This window comes from Aethalodelphis obliquidens, unplaced genomic scaffold (genome assembly GCF_003676395.1).
Source record: "Aethalodelphis obliquidens isolate GAN/ISIS:26980383/991018 unplaced genomic scaffold, ASM367639v1 scaffold11, whole genome shotgun sequence".
NCBI lineage: Eukaryota > Metazoa > Chordata > Mammalia > Artiodactyla > Delphinidae > Aethalodelphis > Aethalodelphis obliquidens.
The window spans coordinates 11,750,399-11,778,361 of NW_020837955.1; the positions used below are offsets into that span (position 1 = coordinate 11,750,399).

Below are 27,963 nucleotides of genomic sequence, written 5' to 3' on the forward strand. Positions count from 1 at the left end.
TGTATACATACTATGGAATACTATTTAGCATTAAAAAGGAAGGAAATCCTGTCACATGCTACAAGATAGATGAACCTTAAGGATGTTATGCTAAGTGAAATAAAGACATGTTTCACGATTTCACGAGTCCATCTATATTAGGTATCTAAGTAGTCAAATTCACACAAAGAGAAAGTAGAACGGCTATGAACAGGATATGGTGGGGTTGGGAAGGGTAAGAGGAGGAGTTGTTTAATGGGTATAGATTCAGTTTTGCAAGATAAAAAAGTTCTGGAGACGTTTCACAACAATACAAATATACTTAACACTACTGAATTGTACACTTAAAAACAGTTAAGATGGGGACCTCCCTGGTGGTCTGGTGGTTAACACTCTGGGCTTACACTGCAGGGGGCACGGATTCAATCCCTGGTCTGGGAAGTAAGATCCCACATGCTGCATGGCATGGCCAAAAAAAGGTTAAGATGATAAATATTATGTTATGTGGGGGTTTTTTTACCACAATAAAAAAGAAATCAATTGATCATACATGTGTGGGCTTATTTCTAGACTCTGTTCTGTACTAATGATTTCTTTGCCTATCTTTATGCCAATACTACAATGTCTTAAGTACTGTAGCTTTATAGTAAGCTTTCAAATTTGGCAGTTTTAGTCCTCCAACTTTTGTTTTTTTGTGCAAGAGTGTTATGGGTAATCTAGGTCTTTTGTAGATCCTTATGAATTTTGGAATTAGCTTACCAATTTCTAAAAGAAAAAAAAGCCTACTAGGATTTTGATTGTGATTACACTAAGCCTGTGAATCAAATGGGAGAGAATGGACATTTTAATAAAATCAAGTCTCCTAATCTACAAACAAGGTCTTTAATATCTCTGGGCACTGTTTTGTAGTTTTTTTGTGTAGAGGTCTTGTTTATCTTTGGTTAAATTCATTCCTAAATATTTTATGTTTTTGTTGCTATTGTAAAATAATTTTTTTAACTTAAAAAGTTTTTGTTTTGATATAATAATAAACTCCTACAGTTAGGAAGTTGCAAAAATAGTACAGGGCAGTCCTGTGTACTCTTCACCTAGTTTCCCTCAATGGTTACATTTTACATAATTATAATATAGTACAATATCAAAAGTATTATAAATTAGATTATAAATCGGTGTTGGTGTTGGTACAATGTTGGTACAATGTGCACAAACAAAATTGGTGTTGGTACAATGTGTGTGTATAGTTCTATGTCATTTTATCACATATACAGATTTGTGTAAACAGCAATAATATTCCTTTTAACTTAATTTTCCTACTGTTTGTTGCTGGGATACATCTGAAAAAGTTCAAACAATGGTAACTAGGAAAACGACTTTGATAGAATAGTTCTGTCAGAGGATTTTTTCTTCAAAAAGTTCTACCACATTGTTGATTTTATTCATAAAATGACTATTCCAAAAAACATATTTACTCAATCACTAAGTTCCCAGGAGAATTTTGGAAATATGTGCTCAAAAGAGGAGAAAAAGAAAAAAATGCAAAGTATGTGCCAGTCAAGTGTATTCCTTTTATTCTTGACTTCAGAAAATATAGATGAAATTAAATTCTAAGGCAGAAATATCATGTAGTTCATAAGCTCTTTAGGGCTGACCCTCCTCTAACAGGAATACTTGTTACTGTAAGAGCTCCTCCAACTTTTGATCTCCTGGTTAACAATGGGTCAGTCAGAAGCATTCTGAGATTGTAATCCTTACTTCTACTTAAAAAAAAGAGGGTGTCCTCACTTGCTTTTTAAACCAGATAAGTGAGCTGACACTTCTAGTATTTGAGTAAGGATGAAGCCAGGTTAAGACGATCTATTACTATATTTTATTCATAATGAAATTATGATTATGTTAAAAAAAAGAATCTTCATGTGTTCGAGATATTGACTTAAAATAATCTAGAGTGGAGGGAAGGGTCTTCCCTGGTGGCACAGTGGTTAAGAATCCGCCTGCCAACGCAGGGGACACGGGTTCCATCCCTGGTCCAGGAAGATCCCACATGCCACAGAGCGACTAAGCCTGTGTGCCACAACTACCGAGCCTGTGCTCTAGAGCCTGCAAGCAACAACTACTGAGCCCACGTGCCACAACTACTGAAGCCCGTGCACCTAGAGCCCGTGCTCCACAACAAAAGAAGCCATTGCAATGAGAAGCTCGCGCACCACAACGAAGAGTAGCCCCTGCTCACCGCAACTAGAGAAAGCTCAGGCGCACTAACAAAGACCCAATGCAGCCAAAAATTAATTAATTAGTTAATTAATTTAAATAAATAGAGTGGAGGGAGGATGAGTGAACAAGTGTAGGTAAAGATAAAAAAGACCGGCCGTGTACTGACTGTTTAAGTTTGGTACTGTTTCATTATACTTATTCTCTCCACTTTTGTAATCATGCTTGATAAAAACTTTAAAAGCACTTTATTCACAATTTCAAATTTTCAGATTCCAATCATTTTTGAAAATTTAGTATGTAACAGGAAAATCCGTAGAGCAACTCACCTGACATTTTCTGGTCTGAGTTTATCGAGAACCATCTCTATTAAATCGGGTCTAAATTCTTCCAGTAAATATTCAGCTGTGAGCACTTCTTCTAGGGGATAGTACTTTTTAAAAGAAAAAGAAATAAATAAAATTTGCAAGGCTACAATAGACTCTAACTTATTAAAGCAAACAGATCTCTAACACGTGAAATCCTCTATTTTACACCCCCCTCTTCCCTTCAATTAAATTTCACTCCACTGGAAAAATTTCTGAATCTTTTCTCTTTCCTACCACACTTTAAACAATTTCATATTGTGGGATGATTCTGCAGTTAACCCCTAAACACACTTACATTATAGAGAACAAAATCACATTTTTTCAGGGAAAAATGTGAGTAATACCTCTAGCTAAAACTGAGTGCTTGTTAATAAAGAAAATTTGATGATTAAATGCTGACACCTGTAGGATTCTTAATATAAAGTACATACATTTTAATAAACAGAATTTCTACTCAAATTTCTATGAATGAAATCAGACAAGCATTTAGAGAGTTGTTGTGTAGGAAAAATGGCTTATATTATCAGTTAGTAAAGAAAAATAATGTAGAAGATGCTTTTTAGTACGAGCAACTTACTGATAGACTGATTCATTCATTCAACAAGTATGTAATGAACACCTACTCTGTGCCAGGCACTGTTCTAGGTGCTGCTGTGGATACAATGGTAGATAAGACAGATGATGTCCCTGCTCTCTAAGGAGCTTATATTCTAATTGGGAGGGAGGCAGACAACAAACAAACAAATACTGTCATTATAGTGATAGGTGCTATGAAGAAAATTTTAAAAGGGGCAGGGTCATGATTGGGAGGTCAGGGAAGGTCTCTCTGAGGGAGAAACATCTGAGTGGAGACCCAAATGATAAGAAGAACCTAGTCATGGAAAAACCAGAAGTGTTCCAGGCAGAGAAAACAGCAAATGTCAGGGCCCTGAGAGGGAGGAGTAAACTCAATGCTTGAAGATTAGGCACATAGCCAGTATAGCTGGAGTGGAATGGAAGTGGTGTGGAATTCAGTCAGAGAGAGGCTGGGACCAGACTGCCATGTAGGTCAAGGTAAAAACTTAGATCTGTTCCAACTCTGATGGGAAACTTACTTGACACAGAGGAGTGGAACAATCTGATTTGGGTCTTCCAAAGATCACTGAGGCTGGAAAAATAAACTATGGTGGGGCAGAAGAAGGCAAACAGGGAACCCAGGTAAGAGACTATGATGGCAGTCCAGGCAAGAAATGCTGGTAGCTCATATGAGGGTGGTAGCAATGGAAATGGAGAAAAGTGGATGATTTATAGCTTTCACGTAAGTAGCACCTGACACATTGTAGAACTGAAAAATATTTAAAGCCAACAAGCAAAATGTCTATGAAATGAAAATATTACAGATGATGATTTTTAGGATGATGAAAATTAAGATTTAAAGAATGTCTTCACATCAAATTTTACCTGGTTGCTACGAAGTCTAAAGTTTTAGACTATACCTTCAATTTTTATCATTTGTGTAGTAATGAAAGTAATATTATTTATACAACATCACTGAAATACTCTACATGCCAATGTATAGAGTAAAATAACAATAAACTTACATGCAATATTCCTGCAATCTTAGAGGTATAACCCCGTGGCCTCTCTTTATCTTTAAACCTAAAAGCAACAGCATTCAAGTCCTAAACAAAAAATTAAATCAATTAGACATAAGTCACCTATTATTTAGAAATACTTCTTTGGGGGGGGATTGGTTTGCACTATAGACTTTCTACTCCTTATTTAACTATCACACTTCCTGAAAAAATAGCTATGCTTGATTTAGGAATGTACAGAACATGAATGAAAATAACAAACACAGAATATGATTCTGTTGAAACTATTAGTCAAAGAATTAGGAAAACTGTGGAGGAAGCTTGTGAGATCCAACAGTTGCATACATGATGATTTTGCTGACCCTTTCAGAGAACTGCAGCCTGATTAGAACTTATTGTCATAAGTTTCACAAGCAGAGATTATACCTTTAAACTTTTATCTATGTAAAGAGGTTATCTCTTATCCTAAAATACATTTCAGAGTCTTTATAGTCCTTAATTATATAGTAGATATTTTAAAAAACTCTTAAAAGAAGGCTTTAAACATTTAAAAGACAAATACCTTCTGTTTTATGCAAAAAAAAAGGCCAGGCTTTTCCATACATACGACAATAAAATCACTTTTAAGAACACAATCATGTATATAACAATTCACTGTTTCTTTGAGAGTATGCTACAAATTTTTATCACGAGATCTGAAAATGACACAGCTCATGCAACTTCAGGCCAGCAGAGAATAGAGTAAGCCCTGATACATAAAAGTTCAAGAAACTGCTGACTTTCTTCTGAGGGATAGAAAAGCAGTCTGATTTCCTTCCTTTTCCTTATATTTAAATTAATTCACATATATTTGTTTCTTGAAAAATTTCCTTAAGAAAAATTTTGGTGAAACAAAAGTACCTTGCACTCTTGGAAAACCCATTCTTGAGGTCCTTCTGCACGTAACTTCTGAATGTATTGAAACATGTGCAAAATTATATCTTCAACATGTACTGGAAAAAAGGGGCACACTTAAAAACCATTCAGTCCTCGAATCCTTCAAAGCAATGAGCTCACTCCTAAGGTAAAGTCAGGTAAGTAGAAGATGGTCCCTCTTAGAGATGGAGTGAGTTCTCACCTCCCTGAGACTGGTTTTAGGGTCATATACATGGGTCATATACATGGCCCTCCAGGATTTGGTATATGTGACTGAAGGGGCTTTGGGGTAGTAAATGAGCAAATAAAAAGTCAAGTACACATTTTACAAGTGCAACATAATGATCAGTTGTTAAGGAGGGAAAATCATCCATGAAATGAAGTTACACATGAAAAATACAATGGATAAAATGGTATGAATTAAAGTGTTTATAGCTTTATAGCAAAAAACAGATCCACAGCATAAGTTAATAAAAGTAAATCATAAGAAATCAATTTTCATTCAAAAACAAAAAGGTCAATACTTACATAATCCTTCCTCAGTCAAGTCCACATTAATGATAAAAAACATAAAACCTCGGGCTCCTTCCTTCTGCCCACCAACAAGAGTATTTACCCAGCCTGTAACATTCAAAGGAAATCAACATGATCGCATGTGTGTCTTCTTTTAAGACAAGGAATTAAAAAAAAAAATCATTCTCTATGCTCCCAATGGAACATACAGAATGGCCCTCTTGCAGAAAAGACTGGAAAAAAAGTCAGTTCAGAAAAGCACTGAAAAGCAGTTCAGACACTGCAAAAGATTCAAGTGATTTTTTTAGTTTGGGAGCTTTCCTTGGGACGCCTCAAATCATTTCCCAAATCAAGAGTAGATGACTGTGCTTAAGTGTTATATAAAAAGAGTCTGAATGGAGAGGAACCTTGGAAATCTACTGAGTGATCCTAATACACCCTTTGGTTTGATGGATAAGAGCAGGCAAATAGATATTTCAGCACATTTCACAGAGATGGTAAAGAATACCTAATGCGAGCTTTTACTTTTTTGAACCTCTATCTTATTTAAAACATGCACTACAACACCTTTTGAAATATGTAAACTTCACAGCTCAATACTGAAGGATAAAACAAATTATGGAAAAACAAAAGCCCCAAAGCAAAAAACAAAAGCGTACTAACAACCAACACCCCACTCTCATCAACCCTAAACGGTATCATCTGAAAATGTTCCTTTACAGGAAAATATTTAGGAGAAATGAGAGTCAGAGTAAAAAAATATGGTGGAGGTGGGGTACTACCCTCAGAAGCTGGTGTCCAAGAGACTCACCCTTTGATTTAAGTTCTGATAACAGACTCCCAGGACCTTCATGTCCAATGAGATGACCAAGATAATGACCCGGATTTGATTTGTAGTATTTCTGAAGGTCAGGTATGGGAAATGTCACATAAAGATTCCTAATGTCCTTAATGGGTACTATTTTGTAAAGTTGCTGGGGAAAGAATAAAACAAACAAATCGCAAAAGGTTAGCTCTGCACAACTCCTGCTGAATAAAATACTTACAAACTATGAAGAATAGTGATTTTCAAAAAAAGAAAAAAAAATACCGATTTTCATGGAAAAATCCCAAATTCAGGAGAGAATCTACTGCCAGAGAAAACCATACTGACCACACAGAAATAAATGACCTGGGCTCTTTCTTAGTGGGATTTCATTACAGTTGGTATGCAGTCCATGTTTGGTCCCCTTGACCATGCAGCTCAGTACTTTTGGATACTTGCCTTCTGGCACTGGATAACAGCTTCTACAGTCTGCCAAGGTTATAGCTACCAAAACTACTTTTAACATGCAAGGATCAGAACATATTGTTATCTTTTTGGTGATACATGTCCCTAATAAATGTGAAATTGATTTGATTTTAATATAAACCAAATATTAAAAACTATATAAATAATAGAACCTCCAAAAATGTTCATGTACTCTTTGGTAAACCAGGCATATATTATGTCCATAAATTTAAAAAAGAAAAAAATACTAGAAATACATGCACTTACTTTAAGATGTTCTTCTTGGAAAGGATGTTCAGGAAATTCTGGCAATGGGACATTTTTGTTCTCCACTTCAGAAAATAACTTCACCACCAGATCAGTCAAGTCATCTAAAGATTCTACAAGAAAACAGACAATGGAAACAGAACTTAAACTAATCATAACACATGATGGGTAGTATTTAAAAATCTTAGGATTATATACACATATATAAAATCACTATGTTGTACACCTTAAGTTTTTTTTTTAATAAATTTATTTATTTTTGGCTGCGTTGGGTCTTCATTACTGCACATGGGCTTTCTCTACTTGAAGCAAGCGGGGGCTACTCTTCATTGCAGTGCATGGGCTTCTCATTGCGGTGGCTTCTCTTTGTTGAGGAGCATGGGCTCTAGGTGTTCAGGCTTCAGCAGTTGTGGCACACGGGCTCAGTAGTTGTGGCTTGCAGGCTCAGTAGTTGTGGCGCATGGGCTTAGCTGCTCCGCGGCATGTGGGATCTTCCTGGAGCAGGGATTGAACCCGTGTCCCCTGCATTGGCAGGCGGATTCTTAACCACTGCACCACCAGGGAAGTCCCTGTATACCTTAAATTTATACAATGTTATATTTTAATTATATCTCAATAAAGCTGGGGGGGGGGAGAAAACACCTTACGATCACCTGAAAAATCTCAGGACTGTTAAAAGGAAAACCTAGGAATTTTTTAAAAACTCCATCTGATAAAGTTGAAGCATTCAGTAAAATCTCACCAGTGCCTATATAACTTCTGAAGCTCTGCAGTATTGATATTGATTATACCTCACATATATCTGCCACCTTATAGTTTAAAAAACTGTTTTACAAATATTATCTTGCAATAAATTTCAAACAAATATTGGAAACAATAATAGAATAATGAGTGGCATTTGGAAACTATTTTATCTACAATTCCCAAAAGGCACATACGAAACCACTAGCTGACAGATTATAACATTAACTTTATAAATAGACACAGTCTAAACCCATTGCTAAAAGTCAAATATTAGAGGTTTTTTTTGTTCGTTTGTTTTTTGCGGTACGCGGGCCTCTCACTGTTGTGACCTCTCCCGTCGTGGAGCACAGGCTCCGGAGGCGCAGGCTCAGCGGCCATGGCTCACGGGCCCAGACGCTCCGCGGCATGTGGGATCCTCCCGGACCGGGGCACGAACCTGTGTCCCCTGCATCGGCAGGCAGACTCTCAACCACTGCGCCACCAGGGAAGCCCAATATTAGAGTTTTTAAGTAATTGATTTTGTGGGGGAATAGTATAAAATGGTGAGAAGAATCCTAGGTGTTCAATTCTAACCCCAACCAATAATTCACCAACCAATTATGTCAAGAGACTATTTGGACAAAATGTTTAACCACTCCAGGTTCTATAAAACACGAAAACAGGGTAGGATGATCACAAGTCTCTTCAAGGTCTAACACTATATGATTCTGTACCATACTGTATCAAACTCATGCAAAGATTTGTAATTGTTGATAAGATTATATAGTCACTTATGTGAAGTTCTTCTATGTTATCATCTATCTATATTTTTAATGGACAGTTGTATTTGCAAAAGTATGAGATGTTCACTGCAACACCATTTATAACAACAATAAAAACTGGAAATGACCTAAACATCTATCAATGTGTGCATGTTACGAAAAGTCTGTATACTGGAATATTGTGTAGCCATTAATGAGGGAGAGGTCTGTATGTGCTGATATGAAAATATCTCAAAGCTCTATTAAGTGAAAACCACAGACTTCAGTGCCATGTAGTATAATCTCATTTAGTTTTTTAACAGACACATAAATCCAAGTATATTAACAAAATTCTACTTTTGGAAGTATAACAAAAAATGATATAAAGTGACTACCTTTGAGGAGAGGGCATAGTGGTCATAAGGTGGGATAAAGAAGAACATGCTTTCCATTTTATATCTTTCTGTATGGGATAAACTTTTTTCTGTGCACACATATTACTATTATTCTAAAAAGAAAAAAGCGGAAAAGGTTATCTTTTTATAAACAAGATAACCACTCACCTTGATTCTGCCTCCTCAAAAATAGGTTATTTATAAATGGTATAAACATTCATTACTTGTTACTGTCAGGAAGCATTTGAATCGAATAAGAAATTTCCCTTGATATTCTAGGACCCATTTTGAACTTTTCCATGAACTCTCTAAAAAGCACTTAATCACTATATGAGAATTGCCTATAGATAATATGAAGTTCTCTTTTAGGCCTATGAATGTGGGCATGTGCACTTTATTTATAAAACATATGTATTTTTACTTTAATTTTTTTGACATGTATGAAGGACCCTAAAATGTCCAGAGCCAAATAAAAGGCCAACCCATGGCTGCTTGTTATACAAGTGAACTCGGGAATGAACCGGGTATATTTGGAGCAAGAGATGTCAGAGACAACTGACATAAAGACATAAAGAGACACACAGATGGGACACGTAACTGGAAACAAGATGGGCAGTCAACAATGCTTTGTCAACCTGAAGTGCTGATGACAGCGAGGCCCTTTAGAGCAAGGTTCTACTAGGGTAGGCCTTTCCTTTTAGAAGCACAAATTCACCATGTAGCTTTTTAAAGGTAAGGGAGCTGTACAATAATGCACCATCTGTCTTCACTATGAGCTACCAGAGATCAGGGAACTGAGTCCCATTCATCTTTACATTACCAGGACTTGGCAATCCTAAGGTCTCTACTTGACAGTTACCTATTTGTCAAGTGTCCAGGTAATTGGTGCTGCCACAACTAGAGGGAGGACCCCGTGGGAGAAGAGAGAAAAACTTTTTTATCCCTTTGTGACAGAGATCCTTCCACATGGTTACTCTTCCTCTCCCCTCCTCCTAGAAGAAGGAGAGGATTATCTATTAATCCTTTAAGAGATCCTGTTTCCTCCACACACCACTGTACTGTAAGGACACTTCTCCCAGACATGTCATCAAATCCACTGAGCTGAGCACAGGAGGTCAGTCACACTGGGAGAGGGAACTGGAACAAAGAAACTCTTTGTCTCTTTCAGATGCTTGTTCTGTCATTTCCACTAAACCAAGAACACTGAGGGCAGGGCTTATGTATGTGTCATCTGTTGTCGTTATTACTTGCCTAATAAGTGCTTATTGAAATCATGTGTTTTATCTCAAGATGACACGGACAAAAACACAGCTTAGAAACCTACTCCCAGGACTAGGCTCTAAATACCAAGTGATATTTTTTAACACTCTATAGATCTACCTACATTTAGAAAGCACACAGGGTTATAACATACACTTTTTATTAGCCTTACTCCTTGGACCCATTTTATATCCTTGTTCCTATTACCAAGTTAAAATATATATAGTTGTTTATTTTCTACCCACAAAAGTAACATTTGTCAATAGCAGAATACTTTGAAAACCAAAAACAATAAAACAAAACCAAAAACAAAAGTCGCCCATAAGCTCATGATTATGGAATGCTGAAAGCAGCTACCATTTATAGAGCATTTCCTGTGTTGCCAGGCACTATGCACTTTTTCTGCATTATCGCTATTAAACCTCATAAAAGGTATGAAGTACCACCTCCATTTTACAAATGCAAAAACTGAAGTGCAGAGAACTGAAGTAACTTTGTTAGCTCATAGCCACTATATACTGAGTAGGTGGTGTATTAGGAATTCAAACCCAAGCTCTCAGACTCTAGAGCATGAGTTCTTAACTACTATACCACATTATTAAATTTCTGGTATGTTTTTCTACTTTGTCTTATGTCTCCCATTTATGTCTATTAGAATTTTTTAGAAATCCCCAAATGGGATCAGATAGCACACAGTGCTTTTACAGAGTGCTTTTGTTTTCTACTTAATACAATAAGAATATTTTCCCAAGTTATGAAAACACTGTCATGAAACTATTTATTCATTCAATGTTTACTTACCGAGTACTTATGATGTGTCAGGCGCTAAACCAGACAAAGCAGTGAACAGTTTCTATTCTCAAGTAACTTACATTCTGGTACAGCAGACAACAATAAAGAATATTTAATATTTCAGGTGGTGATAAATGTTTTAAAGAAAAATAAAGCAGGTGAGAGGAGAGGAAGTGGGAGAAGGGATGCTATTTTCTGTAAGATGCTCTATTATATACCTATAACATCACTATTTAACCAATCTTCTGTTAATGAACATTTAGCTTACATCTAACTTTTCACTAATACATACTATACAGAAACATCCTCGTACATCACCTGGAACAACTCTGATTATTTCCTTAGATTGCACTTCTAGAAGTAAAAATGTACTTTTTAGAGTGATGCATCTTAAACTGTCCTCCAGAAAGTGTGGAGGAATTGCATAAACTGTATACACCACAAATACAAGAGCACCTCTCCTCATAATGGGTATTAGTTAAAACAAAGCCCAAACCAAAATTATGGTAATTTAATAGGGGAAACAATATCAAACTTTGTTGCTTTCTAATAGTTTTCCTAGTTTATAATCATCTTTTAATTTTTTTGTTTTTTTGAATTTTATAAGGTCAAATCTCTCAATCTTGTCCTTTATACTTCCTTCCCTTGCTATTAATTTATATTTTCTTCAGGTCTCCATTTAAAATCACCTAAGCTTCTTTTTAGAACACAGTGAGTTAAAAACAAAATTCCCCTCCACATATTCTCCAACAAGATCATTTTCAAAAGCCTCTGAACAGATAAAAGGAAGTGTCTTATATCCTTCTTCCAATACTTTGAAAAAGCCAAAGTGGAAAACTAAGATTATCCAACACCATGAAAAAATTTTAAGGATTCTTACCTCGACCTAAAACACAAATAGCCATTAAGTTGGATGAATAATAAGTAGAATGGAATTTCAGTAGCTCTTGTCTTACATCAATGCCTTCTTGGTTTGGTCTAGTCTCTAGAGTATATTTGTTACCTAAAAGGAAGGAAAAACATTTCTAAGAAAAAGCAAAATATGCAAATTTTAAAGCCTTGCAATTATTACTGACATTGTTGTAAGGTAAACTTAAAAAACAGAGTCCAAACAAACACATATAATGATTAGTCAAATATGTTTGACCATAACCTGGATAAACAGGATAGTATAGTACAAACTAGTAACATTTTAATCTATAGAGAGTTTTCCCTCAAGAGCTTAAAATGCCTTATAAAAATTATACTTCTTAAAATTCCTAAGAGATAGTAGGTATTATGAGCACTTATAAGACAAAATGAGATCCACATGGCCTCCATTCACACTTACTTTAACTTCCAGTTCTCTAGGTGCTCCACAATTAATTGAACATAGTCACTGAGGGATCTTTTTGGAACTTGCCAAGTTACTTGTGGAAAGAAATGTACTATTCTTGGCTGAAGCATTAAATTTGTGACGTGAATTCTCATTAATTTGATCTACACTGGTAAAAATAGGATGCAATGCTATTTTTGTAAGTCTCAAGCAATGTACATAGTGTACCACTATGAGATCTTATGAAATTTAATAACTAATTCAATTAGGATAAAATATGCATGTCAAAAGCAAATAGTCAAACTCTCTAAGTAGTACATTTCTAATAAAGATCTTGCCATTTAAAGGCTGGGAGGTGGAATTTCAATGATTGATATCTCTCTAAAAATGGCATCTTGACTAGAAATACCCTAAGATCTAGTATAATAACTTTTATTATTGTTCCTGCTTATACTATTAAATGGGCTACTCTTTTTCACCTGCATAGATGAAACTATGGCAGAACATATTCTTGATGTGTTTTCTCCCCTTGGGTTATTGTAATGGCTGATGAACTGGCATTGCGAGAGTCCCCTTCACTAAACTGGGTATCTAGAGAGAGCCACCAGATGGCGTTCTCAGACCCAGTCTTTAGCCACGTAGAGCTAAAGATTCTGAGCCAAGATTCATGCCCCAGAATGCTTCAATCAACAGATCTAGTGAAGTGTGCAAGAAAGAGCCCAGCAAGTACTCATTAACCTTTCCCTAGTCAGAAAGCAACCAAATGTACTCATATTCACTAGCATAGCCTGCTAATCAAGTCTCCAGGTTCTTTATCAGTCCTCTCAGTTTCACTAAAGATCCAGTTCAACCCCAGATCTGCTCTGCTAGGGGTCCTAAAATATCCCCTCGTTCTACCTGAGGAATCCAGGTGATCTAAAAAGTATCGAGGGGCCTAACTCCTCAGAAAGAAAAAGGAAAAGAAAAAAAAAAAGCTTTTTGCTGGGTAATGGTTTGAAGTTCTCTCATATTAAGGTAAAGCTTGAGTATTGATGGTACCTCCCTTTTCTACTAAATGAAGGTTATAAAAAGCCTCAGTTGCAGAGAGACTAGTCCTTAGAGCTTCCTTACTCATTTATACTGCCAAGCTCAGAGTCCTACAACATGTGCATCAAGGTCCACACACTGGGACACCCGAGTTTGGAGAAATTATGCTTTATTTCAACAGACTATAAATGTGATAGTGTTAGATAGAAATCAGATTTTCAGTCTAAGTGTGATATGCCTATTCACAATCTGGTCAGTATTCTGGTTAAAAAAAAAATCTCAAATCAAAGTATACAAAAACCAAGATCATGGCCTCCATCTAGAACTTAAAATTCTTTCAGTTTGACTAGTTCTAGCTCATTCTGCTTTGATTTTAATGTACCTGAATATCTTACCATTCTAATCCTTACCCTTTATCTTTAGGTTCATTTAAAAACACAGAGATAAAGCAAGAACACACCCCCAATACACTAAGACATGCATCACTGGCAAAATACTGACAATGCTAGAGTAAAAAGATCCAGAGGACCACAACAGAATAGTATACCGCACAAAAAAACAAAGAATTCACTGTTCATATGCAACAGCAGGGAGGAATTTCACAACTTTAAGGCTGAACAAGAAAAGCCAGACAGACAAAGAAGAGTACACACTGCATCATTTCATTTATATAAAGCATAAAAAACAGGCTAAACTAAGATCTGAGTCATGAAAAGTCAGAACAGAGGTTATCCTTTGGTGGGTGGATAGTGACTACAAAGGGGCAGAAAGAGGTGCTGGTGATCTGTTTCTTGACTGGGTGCTGGGCCCATGGTGTACTGAGGTTTTGAAAATTCAGTGAGTTGTACATAAATAATAGCATTATATTCACTCAGCTGATTCTTCAAATAGCAGCAAAGTAAAAACAACAACAATTTATCAGAGCCACACACACTTTTCAGTTATTCTATTTCAACAAAAAGTTAAAAAGAAAAACGAGCCAAAGGAGCCACTCTGTCAACAGCAACCTGACCTACCTAAGGTACAAAAATCTAGTGATTCTGTATCTCTGGCCAAACTTCTAAACAGAGGCCCAATCACTTTTGTTCTGAAAAGTGGCTTTTAGCCACAAACAGATACCATTCTGTGAATCTACATATTCATTTATTTGCTACCTAGATGCTTTTAGGCTTTCTAATACATGATGACACAAGGAAACTGTGGTCTGTTTGGGAACACAGCCCAGAACGGCAGTCTTGTATCCTTAGATGCTCCTGAATCAGAAAGAGGAAAAAGTTCTCCAGTATTACTCTCTTGAGGTCAGGACAGTCAGCTCTTAATACAATGACAGAAAAAACATGAATATTTGGTAAAAATGGGCCAAAGAGTCAGGCTTGTTATTAAGTTTATTAGCCCTTTTATAACATTTTTTTTAAGTTTTTTAAAAACAAGAAGGCTAGCTATAGTGGAAATTCTCAAGAAAGTTAGTTGAGGAAATAGAAGGAAAAGCAGGACATAAAGCACAGAATTCCATAATTAGTCCTTAAATTACTGAGTAGACTCTGTTACTATCAGTGCCATCAACCCCAGGTAGGGAGGTGCAGAGGAACAAGCACTGGCTTTGGTGTTGGCAGAGCTATCATCAAATCCAGGGTCAAATGTCTTCTGGCTGCATGACCTTGAACAAGTCACCCTACTTCTCTTAAGCTCAATCTGCTGTCCTGACATTGGTAGACTTATATAACACCAAATTAAAAAAAGAAAAAAGATGTACAAAAGCATAAGGCTAATATTTAACAACCAATAAACAGAATAGAAAATCTGATGACACCAAGTGTTGTGGTGATGGTGTAATGAGAACTCAGACGCTGCATGAGGGAGTGCAAACTGGATCAACCACTACAGGAAACAACTTGGCAATATCTGTTTAATCTAAAAGATGTACATATCCTAATATACAGTAATGCCACTCCCAGAATTCCACTCCTAGAACCCTAGAGAACTGTGTACAAGGAAACATGTATAAGAATGCTTATAGCTGCAATGTTTTGTCAACAGAAAAATGGATAAAGAATAGTACATGCATTCAATAAATTTTTCAGAGAGCAGCAAAAAATAAAAAACTTATCAGAGGGGGCTTCCCTGGTGGCGCAGCGGTTAAGAATCCGCCTGCCAATGCAGGGGACATGGGTTTGAGCCCTGGTCAAGGAAGATCCCACATGCCACGGAGCAACTAAGCCCGTGCGCCACGACTACTGAGCCTGCACTCTAGAGTCTGCGTGCCACAACTACTGAGCCCGCGTGTCACAACTACTGAAGCCCACGTGCCTGGAGCCTGTGCTCCGCAACAAGAGAAAACACCACAATGAGAAGCCCACACACCACAACGAAGAGTAGCCTCCGCTCGATGCAACTAAAGAAAGCCTGCATGCAGCAACCAAGACCCAACGCAGCCATAAATTAATAAATAAATTAATTAATTAATTAATATATTAAAAAAACTTATCAGAGGCACACTCTCTAATATGGATAATCCTTACAAATATACCACTAAATGAAAAAACACAAGTGGTAGATAAATAATAATAAAATACCATTTTTATAAAACTAAAAAAACTATACAACATATTGCTTAGAAATAAATGCATGACTTAGCAATGTTTTATAAAAAAAAAGCACGGAAGTGACAATCACCAAACTTAAGATAGTGGTTATCTCCCGGGAGCAGGGAGAAAAATGCAATTGGAGAAGTGTACAACAGATGCTCAAACTGTATGCTCAAAGTGTACAACAGATGCTCAAACTGTATTAGTCATGTTCTGTTTCTTTAAGTAGTGTGTAAAGAATGATCTGGCAAATGCTTTTATACTGATCTCTTTTATGACAAATAATAAATCTGTAAAAATGTTACAGAATTTAACATAATACTTGATTTACAGCAGAAAATAGGCAATAAACAGTATCTACTTCTGTTACGATTTGAATTGTAGGAGGAATTCCTGGCTTCTGAGTACAGCACAGAAACCGTTCCACAAAAGTAGGGAAGAAAGCTCAGTAAATGGTCCAGATGACTTTCCTCTACCTAAGAGTCCATATGTGGAGAACAATGTGAATATGGCTGGAATAACAAATACCAGTTCAGTCTCTAGACATATACTGTCCTAATTTAACACTAATTCAGGTGGGTCATTTATATCAAATTAAAATGCTGCTACAAAAATCTTGAATCCTACCTTTCTGGCTCTCTCACTGTAAGAGTGAGCTCCAGCAGAGGCTTGAGGATGTCAGGGTTGCTGACCCACTGGGACCTTTGCTCTGGGCCTGCCAGGAGAGAGCACTGGCTTGGCAGTTGGGAGATTCAGGGTTTCCCATCCTGACTCCATCATCGACTAATTAAGCAACCTTGGAAAAGTCTACAAATATCTCCAAGGGGTCATTTATTTTATCTGTGAAATGGGGGTAATATGGGTACATGCCCAACTGTTAAAAGCAAGGGTCAATCCCTGACCCCTTCGTTTACTAGCTGTCGAGACAAGTTTCTTAACTTCTCTAAGCCCCAGTTTCCTTATTGGTAAATAAGAATAATAAGAGAACCAGCCTCACAGGATTGCCATGAGGATTAAATGAATCATCTGTTTTAAGGCTCAGCATAGCATCTGTCAGACAATAATTACTTAATAGGAACTTGGGTTGCTGTGAAGTTTACGGAAAGTGATAACGGATATGAAGACAGTTTTGTAAATTGTAAGCTCAGTAAATTTTATTTTATATTTTCATTATAAGAACTATAAATTCTATTTTAAAAAAAGCTTATAAACTCAGTACTAATATATATGAGTGCTAATTTTCAAGTAAATAGAATGTATTTTCCTGGAGAATTCTAAAGCCAGCCAAATATTTCTTATACTCTGTGGGAAGGACTGAGTTTGAAGTTTTAGAAATCAAAGCTGGCTCCAACTGTATGCCTCATAAGGTTCTCAGGGAAAAGTCATTTGATAGTTATAACCATGAAACTCTTAACTGTTCTCTGAAAACCCGAGATTCTGAAGCTTAGGTTAATATATCTACAGTTATTATAACCTCTTTTTTCTTTTTAAGCTCTTTCTTCTTGCTATAGCAGTCTTCTAAAAATCCTGGAAGAGACCAAAACCTTTGGAGATACATAAATTTTCCTAAAAAATTAAAAAGGACAATTCTCCTGCAGCTGGGTAAGTACATGTAAGTACAAGATGGGAGTTACAAAAGAAAAGGGAACCTGAAGTAAAAGCCTCTTAAATGCCATAATAAAGCACCTGTACACTTGTAGTTTTCAGTAAATTTCTAGTTTTCCATAGACACATTTCCTAGCAAGAAACAAACCAAAAAAAGATACTAACAAAAGCCAGGGGAAATTTTGGAGAATAATAAATGACTAAGCGGGCTGAAACGTATCAAATATTTTTATATCTATGAGTTTATCATGATACTAAAAAAAACAAATTAGTCATCATTCAAGGATGCTAGGGAACCAACTCAATATTTTGAAAACTGGTAAATAAAGGGAATGAATCAAACATTTGTCTTGCCTTTCCTATAATAATTGTACCACTGGGTAGGCAAACGTAGAAAAAGAGATTTTCTTTTTATAGTAGTATTCAAGCAAATCAATAGGAGAAAAAACAGTAGAATCAGAGAGATGACGCATCGAGGATGGTTGCAACATCATAAACAGAAAACTAGACATCATATGCCCCGATGGAAGAACACATCACCACCTATGAAGCCCTCCCCCCAAAAAGACAAACATGAATCTGATCAAGCCTCTATACCCAACTGCCAATTTGTGGAAATACAGAAGACAGAGGAATATGTTAAACTACACTGTTGGGAATGCAATCAGCAAAAGCTAGGCTGTGAAAAGCTCTACACAATAAATATCCTGATTCCTCAATAAATAAATTCCAAGGGGTCAAAGGGAGGGAGCAGAGGAGAGAGATGAAGAATGAACCTGTAGACTAAAAATTTAAAAGACACATTAATCACTAACATTTGACACTTATGTGGATCTTTATTCAAATAAACCTTTAAAAATTATGACTTTTACGAGACAACTAGAAATGTGAACACTACCTGCACAGTTGATGATATTAATGATAATGGTACTTTTACCATGTTTTTTAAAAGTCATTATCTTTGGAGACATATATTGAAATATATGTGAGTGAAATGATATGATGTCTGGGATCTTTTCAAAATAATACGAGGGCATGACTGGGAATGCAGATCAGACAGGACTGGCCAGGGGCAAAGTGATGTATACACAGGGTTCGTTACAGTATTTTGTCTACTTTCGTACATTTTAAATTCTTCAGTTAAGAAGAGGAAGGCATGGAGGGAGGAAAGGGAGAAAAAAGTAAATGACTAACTTTTATTGGGGTCTAATTTTTTGTGTCATTATCATCATCCCAGGGTCAAGAGATGTTCAACTACCTTCTGGTTCATATTTCACAATATTTTTTTTGGTCCTAATCCATTTTCCTACTCCTTCCTACAAAAGCATCCCTTATTATGGCGAATAACAGCCAAGGGCTCACTCCTTGGTCTTTGCTTCTTGTCATGGTTTGGGGGGTCAACCTAACATTATCACAAAGAACATAGGCTTAAGAGTTCAGACTGATTTGATATTGAATTCCATAACCTACACAGACACTTCTGCTACCACCCTCCCTCTCTCCCTCCTCCCTGTATTCCCCACAAGGCTATGAAACTTTGGTCTAATTATTCTGTCAGTATTAGTTTTGGCATCTGTCAAATGGGATGATGAAAATTTCAGTATCACGGTTAAAGTTAAGTGAAATCATATTAGGTAAAACACCTACCCAGTGTGTGGCACTTAATACTCATACAATAAATATTGTTCCTTTCCTTCTTGAGTGGCTCTTCCTCTACTTAAGAAAATCCTACCCAACCTTCAGAAAAATTCAATTTGCATCTCCTCTGAGATCCTGGAGTATTTAATTCTAGGCAAACCTAAAGCAGGTAGAACAGTAGTTAAAAGCACCAGACCTGGCTCCAGCATTCAAAAAGCTGAATGACCCTAAGCAATTTAATTACCTTCTCTGAAGCCTTAGTTCACTCATCTATAAGACAGAAATAATAAGAGCACGTACCTAGTGGGGATATTGTGAGAACTGAGTTAAATAATCCAGGCAAAGTGCTTAGTACAGCACTCAGTAAAAATTAGCAAGGAGGAAAAAAGACAGAAGAGATTATGATCCTGGAAAATCAAATCTGAGATTATAGTCCAGTGAAATCCTGGGTTTGACTCGCCTCTCCGACTAAACCAGAAACATCTTCAGTGCAAAGACATTGATTATACTTTTGCATTTTCTAATGCACTTTACATGTAGAGGACCTTTAAAAAATTACTTGTCAACTGAGAGAGAAAGAGAGAGAATCTGAGCGCACTTATGACACCCTATTCAGATTCTTATGATCCTGTGGTACGTGCTACAAAACATAGCCGTCACATGACAATTAAGAAAGAAAAACATCACCCATATCTAAATACAGCTCCACCCTCTATTTCCAGGCACTCTCCCACTTTGCCTTTCATTCTATCAAGGAGTGCGCCTGTTTTGTTTCCCTCACCCACATCCTGACTTCCTTCTTTTATTTCCTTCTCAGCTGACTAAACCCAGTTGCTCCCACAGTGTCTGTGGGGTTATGATTAGAGAAACAGATCACTAATGAATAACCAGAACTAAGCTTTCCCTTTCCTGTTCCAAACTACTTTTAAAAATTCAAGTGCTTCTGCTTTTATTCCATGGAGATGCAGAGAAAAAAATCTTTTAAAGGCAACAGGGCAGAGAAAAGACATATAATTTATCAGGAACTATGGACCTAAAACTAAAGGCATATGTGAGTGATAAATGAAGGGGCAAAGGGAATGCGGTCACCAACCACTGGTTCACCCTAAAAACAGAACAGGAGAACAACACTTCTCTAATAACACTGCCCAACAGTCAGTTCATCAAACCCACTGACTCTTCAAGCAGCCCTGGCTGCCTCTCACGACTTCATGGCAAAGACCTTTTCAAAGTTTTGCTGTCTTTCACAGCTACTGATCCTCTATTATATTGTTATTACGGAGGCTACTATCATTTACTGAGCACCTCTATGGCCAGACTTTTTGCTAACCACTTCACATGCACAACCTCTTTTAATCCTCACACCAACCTGACATGGGAGGAAACTGAGGCTTACAGAAGCTAAGAAACTGGCCCAGAGTCTCTCTCAGCCATTCAGTGGTACAGCAAAGATGCAACCTCAGCACAGCCCACCTTCAGAGGACAAAACTTTACATCACGTAGGAATATGCTAGTGGGAGGTGGGATTCCTGGCTGAAGTCTGAGGCTAGGAGGATCACACATGGAGTTAATGAAGACATGTGTGTGGAGACAGATTTAGCACATAATATCTACAAAAATGACTTTCAAACAAAGTAAATGACTCAAAACAGCCTTTGCCTATTTCTCTAGTGAGCTGTTTTATCTTTTACTTATTTACTTAAAGAAGTTCATATCTGCTATATGCTTTGCAAATATCTTCACTGGGTATGTGCTTGTCTTTTGTTTTTGTGTTTCTATTGAACAGAAATGTTAAGTTTTAATGAAGTCAACTTTATCTTTAAATCTATGGCTCTTCTTTACCTCTAAAAATATGGTTTGTGCTGTGTGTGCTTGAGAACGCTTTTCCTATCTTAAGATTTTTAAAAATTCTCGTATATTTTCTTCTAAAAGTTGTATAAAGTTTTCTTTCTATAATTAGGTCCAGTCAACCTGGAATTTATTTTTGTGCATGGTGTGAGATGAGATCTAATTTTATTTATTTCTACATAGATAATTGCCACTACACCAGTTATTGAAAGGTCCATCCTTTACCTACTCATTTGTAATGTACCTCTGTCTTATGTCAAGTTTCCATACACTTGTGGATATGCTTCTAGGGTCTATAATCTATTCTACTGTTATCTTCAGGTATCCTTGCACCAGTTCCACTACTGTAACAACTAAAATTTTGATATCTGGTAGAAGTAGTGCCTTCTTTGTTGTTCTTCAAAATTACCTTAGCTCTTCTTGGCCCCTTACTCTTTCTTATTAATTTTATAATCAGATTATAAGATTATAAAATAAAAACTTCTAGGGCCTTCAAATGGTACTACACTGAATTTAGACAAATTAGGGGTGAAATAACTGTGTAATGTTGAGTTTACCCATTCACGGACATGGTTTATCTTCCTGTTTACTCAAGCTTTTTTTTTTTTAAATTTATATTATTTATTTATTTTTGGCTGCATTGGGTCTTTGTTGCTGTGTGTGGGCTTTTCTCTAGTTGTGGCGAGCGGGGGCTACTCTTTGTTGTGGTGCGTGGGCTTCTCATTGCAGTGGCTTCTCTTGTTGTGGAGCACGGGCTCTAGGCATGCAGGCTTCAGTTGTTGTGGCACGTGGGCTCAGTAGCTGTGGCTCACGGGCTCTAGAATGCAGGCTCAGTAGTTGTGGCACATGGGCTTAGTTGCTCCATGGCATGTGGGATGCTCCTGGACGAGGGCTCGAACCTGTGTGCCCTGCATTGGCAGGCAGATTCTTAACCACTGCACCACCAGGGAAGCCCTACCCAGGCATTCTTTTATATCCATTATATATTTCTTGCTCTTCTGTTAGAGTTGTTTCTAAATACCTTATAGATATTTTTATACTGTAAATGAAATAATCTTTCCTGTAGCATTTCTCTAATTGATTACTATTGATACAAGAATGCAATGTTAGTGTTTCTCTTCTTTTGGCAACGCTGGTGAATAATCTTATTTTTAATGACTGATCTGAAGAGTTCTTGAATTTTTTATGCAATCATATGGAAATAAGGAAAATTTCCTTTTCCTTCCTTTCAACCTCTTACTTATCACGTTTTTTTCCCTTAACTTCCTGTAATGACTAGTACCTACGGCACAACTGAACAAAAAATTGATTAGAGGGTATTCTTGTTTTGTTTTTGCCTTTCAACAGAAATCCCTTTGAAACGTCAGAATTAATCATGATGTCTGGCATAGGTTGTTATCAACTTGAGAGTTTTTTGTTGTTTTGTTCATGAATGAGTGCTTTTTTATTGTTTTGTTCATGAAGGAGTTTTATCAAATGCTTTTCCTGGGTCTATCACTGCCTATGAAATGACTGCCTATCACTCTGAATTACTTAAACTGTAGGTTGGGACCCACTCGATTGTGCTGAAATAAATTTAATGTATTGGCAGACCAGAATTTTTTTTAAAAGAAACAGAATATAACAGAGGGTACCAGACTACATCTGAAAATATAAGAAAGATATTGTTTGGTAAAACTTTTGTTTCAGTTGCTTACACAAACATGCATACATGTGCTCTGAGTAAAATATGCTTCTTACTGTGGGTTATATAAAGAAAAAGTACTGTCAAGGACTAACATTTTATTGTAAGGTTTTCTTAAAAATACAGAACACAATGCTTGGTTTTTGTTCATTTAAAAATACCCAGCTTTTCCTGATAGTAAATAATAATATTATTAAAATAATATTTTAAATATTAATGTTAAAATAATAAATCATAATCCCTTGATGGACAAAATGGCCCACATTCACAGAAACATCTGAAGTTACTAAAAAATAATAGAAGTAAATTAAGTATGAATTTCTGACAAGGATTCTTCTGCAAGAATAACTTTTGCAAAATTTTATACGTGTGTAATTTCTAAGGTAAGGGTATACAGCTTTCATCATACTTTCAAACTTGTCTGTGACCTTAACAATCGACAGAACCTCTACTCCAAAAACTTCAATGTTAGTTTATATTTCTAAACTCAGTAGGTAACTTGGTATTTGCATTACTTATATCACATTTTCTGTACTTTTGTACTGAGTCTGGCTAACTCACCTCTTAGCTGTTTATATTACCTCATATTTTGCTAACTGCCTAGCCTTGTCAGCGGTTAAAAAAGAAATATGCTCTTAAACTCCACCTCTACGTAACTGACCTCATTCAATGTTTTTCTTTGCCCATCACTCCCGAAACCTTCTTCTAGGACATTTTAAGATTGTTTCTTGTTTGTGACCAGAGGTAATACTGCTCACCTTATTCACTGGATTTATTTCTGGAAGATCTGTGGCTGCTTCCTGATTATGCTGATTGTGATTTATCACCAGTGAGACTATTTAAAAGAAGGCAACTCCCAAAGAGGAGCTCTAACACGTTCTGCACAATAGCAGCACTGTTGGTGGAGGTATCTAACCTGCCAAAGGGACCATTTAAAGGACAACACTCATTTGGATGTAGTAATTTGAAATTTGGTTTTTAAAACTCAGTCCCTCTTGATATACCATGTATGCTGATGTCCTCTACGAAAGCCACTTTCCAGATAATTAATCATTACATAGACATTTTAGAGACCACAATATCCACCTTAGCAGTGATGCTGTCACAGGGTGCCAAATATTATAAGTCTAAAGAATACAGTATCACTGCTTCTAATTACAATTTTTAAAAACTCCTATTTCTATAAAGCTATGCTAATTCCCTGGCTGCTGCTAGATGCATTAGAATGGTATCCAAACTGAAAGAAAGCTGTCTTTATAGTCTTTTTTTAAAAGTTCCCCAAATTAACTTATGTAATAAGCATAAATTTTAAGTACACTAAACAATCTATTATTTTTATTCTATTTCATAATCCCCAAAGCAGTATTTTAAAATCACAGCAACCTTTTTTTTTTTTTTTTTTGTGGTACGCGGGCCTCTTACTGTTGTGGTCTCTCCCGTCGCAGAGCACAGGCTCTGGACGCGCAGGCTCAGCGGCCATGGCTCACGGGGCCTAGCCGATCCACGGCATGTGGGATCTTCCTGGACTGGGACACGAACCTGCGTCCCCTGCATCAGCAGGTGGACTCTCAACCACTGCGCCACCAGGTAAGCCCCCACAGCAACCTTTAACAATGATTACATCTGGTGAAGTGGTAATGGCAAGAGTAGATGAAGAAAAGGGCAACTTTTTGTTTTTTAAAAAAAAATACTTTTGTATCATTTAAATATTTAAATTAAATGTACTTTTTAATGAAAAACTGAATAAAGATAAAGGGTACAATTGTAAAATCAAGAATCTCTATATTTATTTTATTCTACTCCCTGTTACTCCCACCTCTAATCTCCTACCAGGATGTTGTAGCACTTTGAGAGCAGGGACCTTGTGTGTCTTCTATAGTCATGCCCGGAGCAGACGCTATGCATCTATCTACCTGTAGATAGTAGAGGTGGAGGTGATGGGAGCAGGGGGGTTCAACAAGCCTTGAAGTGAGCATTCTATTTACTCAGAATAAAGAGATCTATTATCTCCTCCCTTTGAAATGCTGGTTAATATCTACTCACAGGGACTTCCCTGGTGGTCCAGTGGCTAAGACTCCAAGCTCCCAATGCAGGGGGCCCAGGTTCAATCCCTGGTCAGTGAACTAGATCCCACATGCCGCAACTAAGAGTTTGCATGCTGCAACTAAAAGATCCTGCATGCCGCAACCAAAGATCCCACATGCCACAACTAAAAGATCCCATGTGCTACAACTAAGACCCGACGCAGCCAAATAAGTATTTTTAAAAAATATCTATTCACAGCTCTAACTGCTCTGTTCCTTAAACAGTCAGACCCCTATTTGTATGGGATGGCCAGAGTGACCTCTAGAGGGCTAAATAACTGCTTAGGTCCCTGTTACTACAATTTTGAGAATATCATTCCACGTATTAGTACAAAGTCCAATGCCAGAATCACTCTGTTGTACACCTGAAAATTACATAATATTGTACATCAACTACACCTCAATTTAAAAAAATATCCAATGCCAAGGGCCCAACTCCTGTTGACATCCTTCTTTTTGAACTACTGGCCAAAATGGTACTCATCTGTTAAAGGGATTATTACCACTTCATTCTTACTATTTCTAAAATCTAAATTCAATTCTATCACCTTGTTATCCAACAAACTTGCTTCATATTTGGTCACTCTTCTTCTCAATAAACTATCACCTTCTCCATGAAGCTCACATACCTAAGTTTTAACCTCTTCTTAGGTCACGAATCACATGTAGGTGCCTACATAGGGACCTGCCAGATAACATATGTGTAGGGGTATGGTTTAAGAAATACCAAGTAGTAACAATGATATAACAACCATTTATCAGCTCCAGACTCTGAGTTTATGAACAACAGGGTAGGTGGGAACAAGGAGTTCTGCAATCTTCTATCCTGAACTGTAAAATACAATACTGGGCAAAGGGGCCATGGTTTAAATGAGGTCAAGGAGAATGGATGCATTAGAGCCGCAGCTGACAAACCTGTTCCAAATTTGCTGAAGGGGTGTTTGGGATTCCCTGTAGCTTTTTCCAACTGAAAGAGTCTCCAAGCATCGTTCATCACATTCTTCTCATGTTCTGAATCAACTGCATTTACCTCTCTGTCTTTGCAACTCTCATCAAACAAGGGGCACAGGAAAAACTGTGCAAACCTAAGGGTAAGAAACATAATTAACAATTTGAAAGCTGTTATTTTAAGTGGCCTTTTAAAAATATGTTTAAAAAAATGTTTGAAACTTAGATAGGAAATATGAGTTCTACAGAATAAGAAAAAACTACCATTGCTACTTAGAAGAAAGGAATATAAGTTCTAAGTAACAAAAAATATAGTATCATACATATGTAAATTCAGAGAACTCTACACCAGATATGTTATATAATTAGTGAAAATATAAAAAGATTAACACCTCTGATTCTGACAATTCCCATGTGTTGTTACCACACCACCAAGCAATTCTCCGACACCAGCTGGGTGGCCTAAAATTCAACTTAATACTAGTATCATCAGATCTCACAGGTCCTACAAGACTGCCCCCAACTTCAAACACCAATTGCAAGTCCAGGTTGTCACCTGGGCTTCTGACCAACTGGCTGTAGATCAGAGGTTCCCACGACCTCCTCCTTGGGTTCGATTAATTTGCTAGATCAGCTTACAGAATTCAGAGAAATGTTTTACTTACTAAATTACTGGATTTATTATAAAAGGATATGATTCAGGAACAGCCAGATGAAAGAGATGCATAAGGCAAGGTATGTGGGAAGGGTATGGAGCTTCCATGCCCTCTAGGCAGGCCACCCTCCCCAAATCTCCATGTGTTCACCAACCTGTAAGTTCTCCAAACCTCGTCAGGATTGGGTAAATCACTGATCACTGGTGACTGAAGTCAATCTCCAGCCCCTGGACTGAAAGTTCCAACCCTTAATCACAGGGCTGGCTCCCCTGGCAACCAGCCCCCAACCTCAGATTATCAAGGGACTGCCCCAAAGTCACTTCATTAAAATAACAAAAAGCAACCTTTGGCTCTCATCACTTAGGAAATTCCAAGGGTTTTAGGAGCTAAGGGCCAGGACCAGGGACAAAGACCAAATATATATTTCTTATTATAAACCACAATACAACAACAACAAAAAGTCAGGGCAGACTTATGAGACAGAAGCAATGTATTTAAGATTTACAATTCGGCATGTCTATGAAAATCCCTGTTGTATATGCCTAATTCTCCAAGAAAGGAAAAGGCAGGTGATGGTTCTTAGGCAATAAATCTTAAATTTACAGTTTTAAGTGCAATTTCACTAAGACTCAGGCATTTTAGGACAGACTAAGTGACCCATTTTTAAAAGGTTCTATCTGAATATTTTTCCTTCTTATAAAGAAAAGGAAACAAACTTTAATTAGTGGAAAAAATAATGGAGTGAAAAACCTATGACACAGTAGTTTGACTAAGACATAATTAGGGGCTTTTATGAAATATTAAGAGAATTTTAAAAATTTAATAAGCAGCGGTTCAACAAATAACATGGCATGTACCTTTAACATAAGTAACCAATATGCTTTTCTTGAGGCTATTCTTTAATAGTAGTACCAAAGCTGAACTCAGATTCCTTTAGCTAATAAATTAACTCTCCTATATCAGGTTGCAATTTAAATCATGATTTCATATAGTAATAAGTCTTCTTAAGAAACTTTAGACCCCATCTTATAAAAAACAACGTCCAGAATTCAGATGAAGCCAAGAGAAGAGGCTCTGTCTGAATGCGACTACTACTCAGTGGGCCTAAGAGACTCCTGGGTTTATAAACATCTCAGCAACTGCACCTCATCGTCCAGCCGTCAAAAAGACTGTTACCATTACTTGATATTATTTTAAGCACATAGTGAATACAGTCCCGTGCTAAGTACTTTACGCATACCAATCCAAAGGGAAACTCCATCTATCCGGAGCCTGTAATCAAAGATATATGGAAACAGATAATTCTAGACATATAACCACTTTTACCTACCTCAATTCAGGCTGGGAAAAGTGCCTAATAGCTACATACCATAGCTGGACAAGTCCACATAAAGGGTCATGATTCTGACACAGTATAATCAATATTTTTGAAAGATGCTCTATATAAGTGGTTTTTTTACTCTGATCCAAGTAACAGACATCCTCCATCAAACAGAGATCTATTATATGAACATCTGCTGAAGCATTTGTAAAGCAGGAAATTAAATTC

The 27,963-nt window shown here is 36.8% G+C and overlaps 1 protein-coding gene across 11 annotated transcripts in view; it reads right to left on the reverse strand.

Moving 5' to 3' along the window:
• The window catches only part of IDE (insulin degrading enzyme), a 113,190-nt gene that overhangs the window by 44,625 nt on the left and 40,602 nt on the right, over nt 1-27,963 (reverse strand). For 9 of the 11 annotated variants that reach the window (XR_003433826.1, XM_027112048.1, XM_027112047.1 and 6 more), the window contains 8 exons: nt 25,726-25,895; nt 11,906-12,028; nt 7,095-7,207; nt 6,369-6,531; nt 5,573-5,665; nt 5,030-5,121; nt 4,136-4,216; nt 2,517-2,620 (listed from right to left, as the gene is read on the reverse strand). Coding sequence is in view for 10 of the 11 variants with exons in the window: in XM_027112048.1 (XP_026967849.1) it covers nt 2,517-2,620; nt 4,136-4,216; nt 5,030-5,121; nt 5,573-5,665; nt 6,369-6,531; nt 7,095-7,207; nt 11,906-12,028; nt 25,726-25,895 (939 nt within the window). In the remaining variant the exon portion in view is untranslated. The remainder of the gene's footprint in view (nt 1-2,516; nt 2,621-4,135; nt 4,217-5,029; nt 5,122-5,572; nt 5,666-6,368; nt 6,532-7,094; nt 7,208-11,905; nt 12,029-25,725; nt 25,896-27,963) is intronic. The other 2 variants (XM_027112052.1, XM_027112049.1) reach the window with 1 other exon arrangement.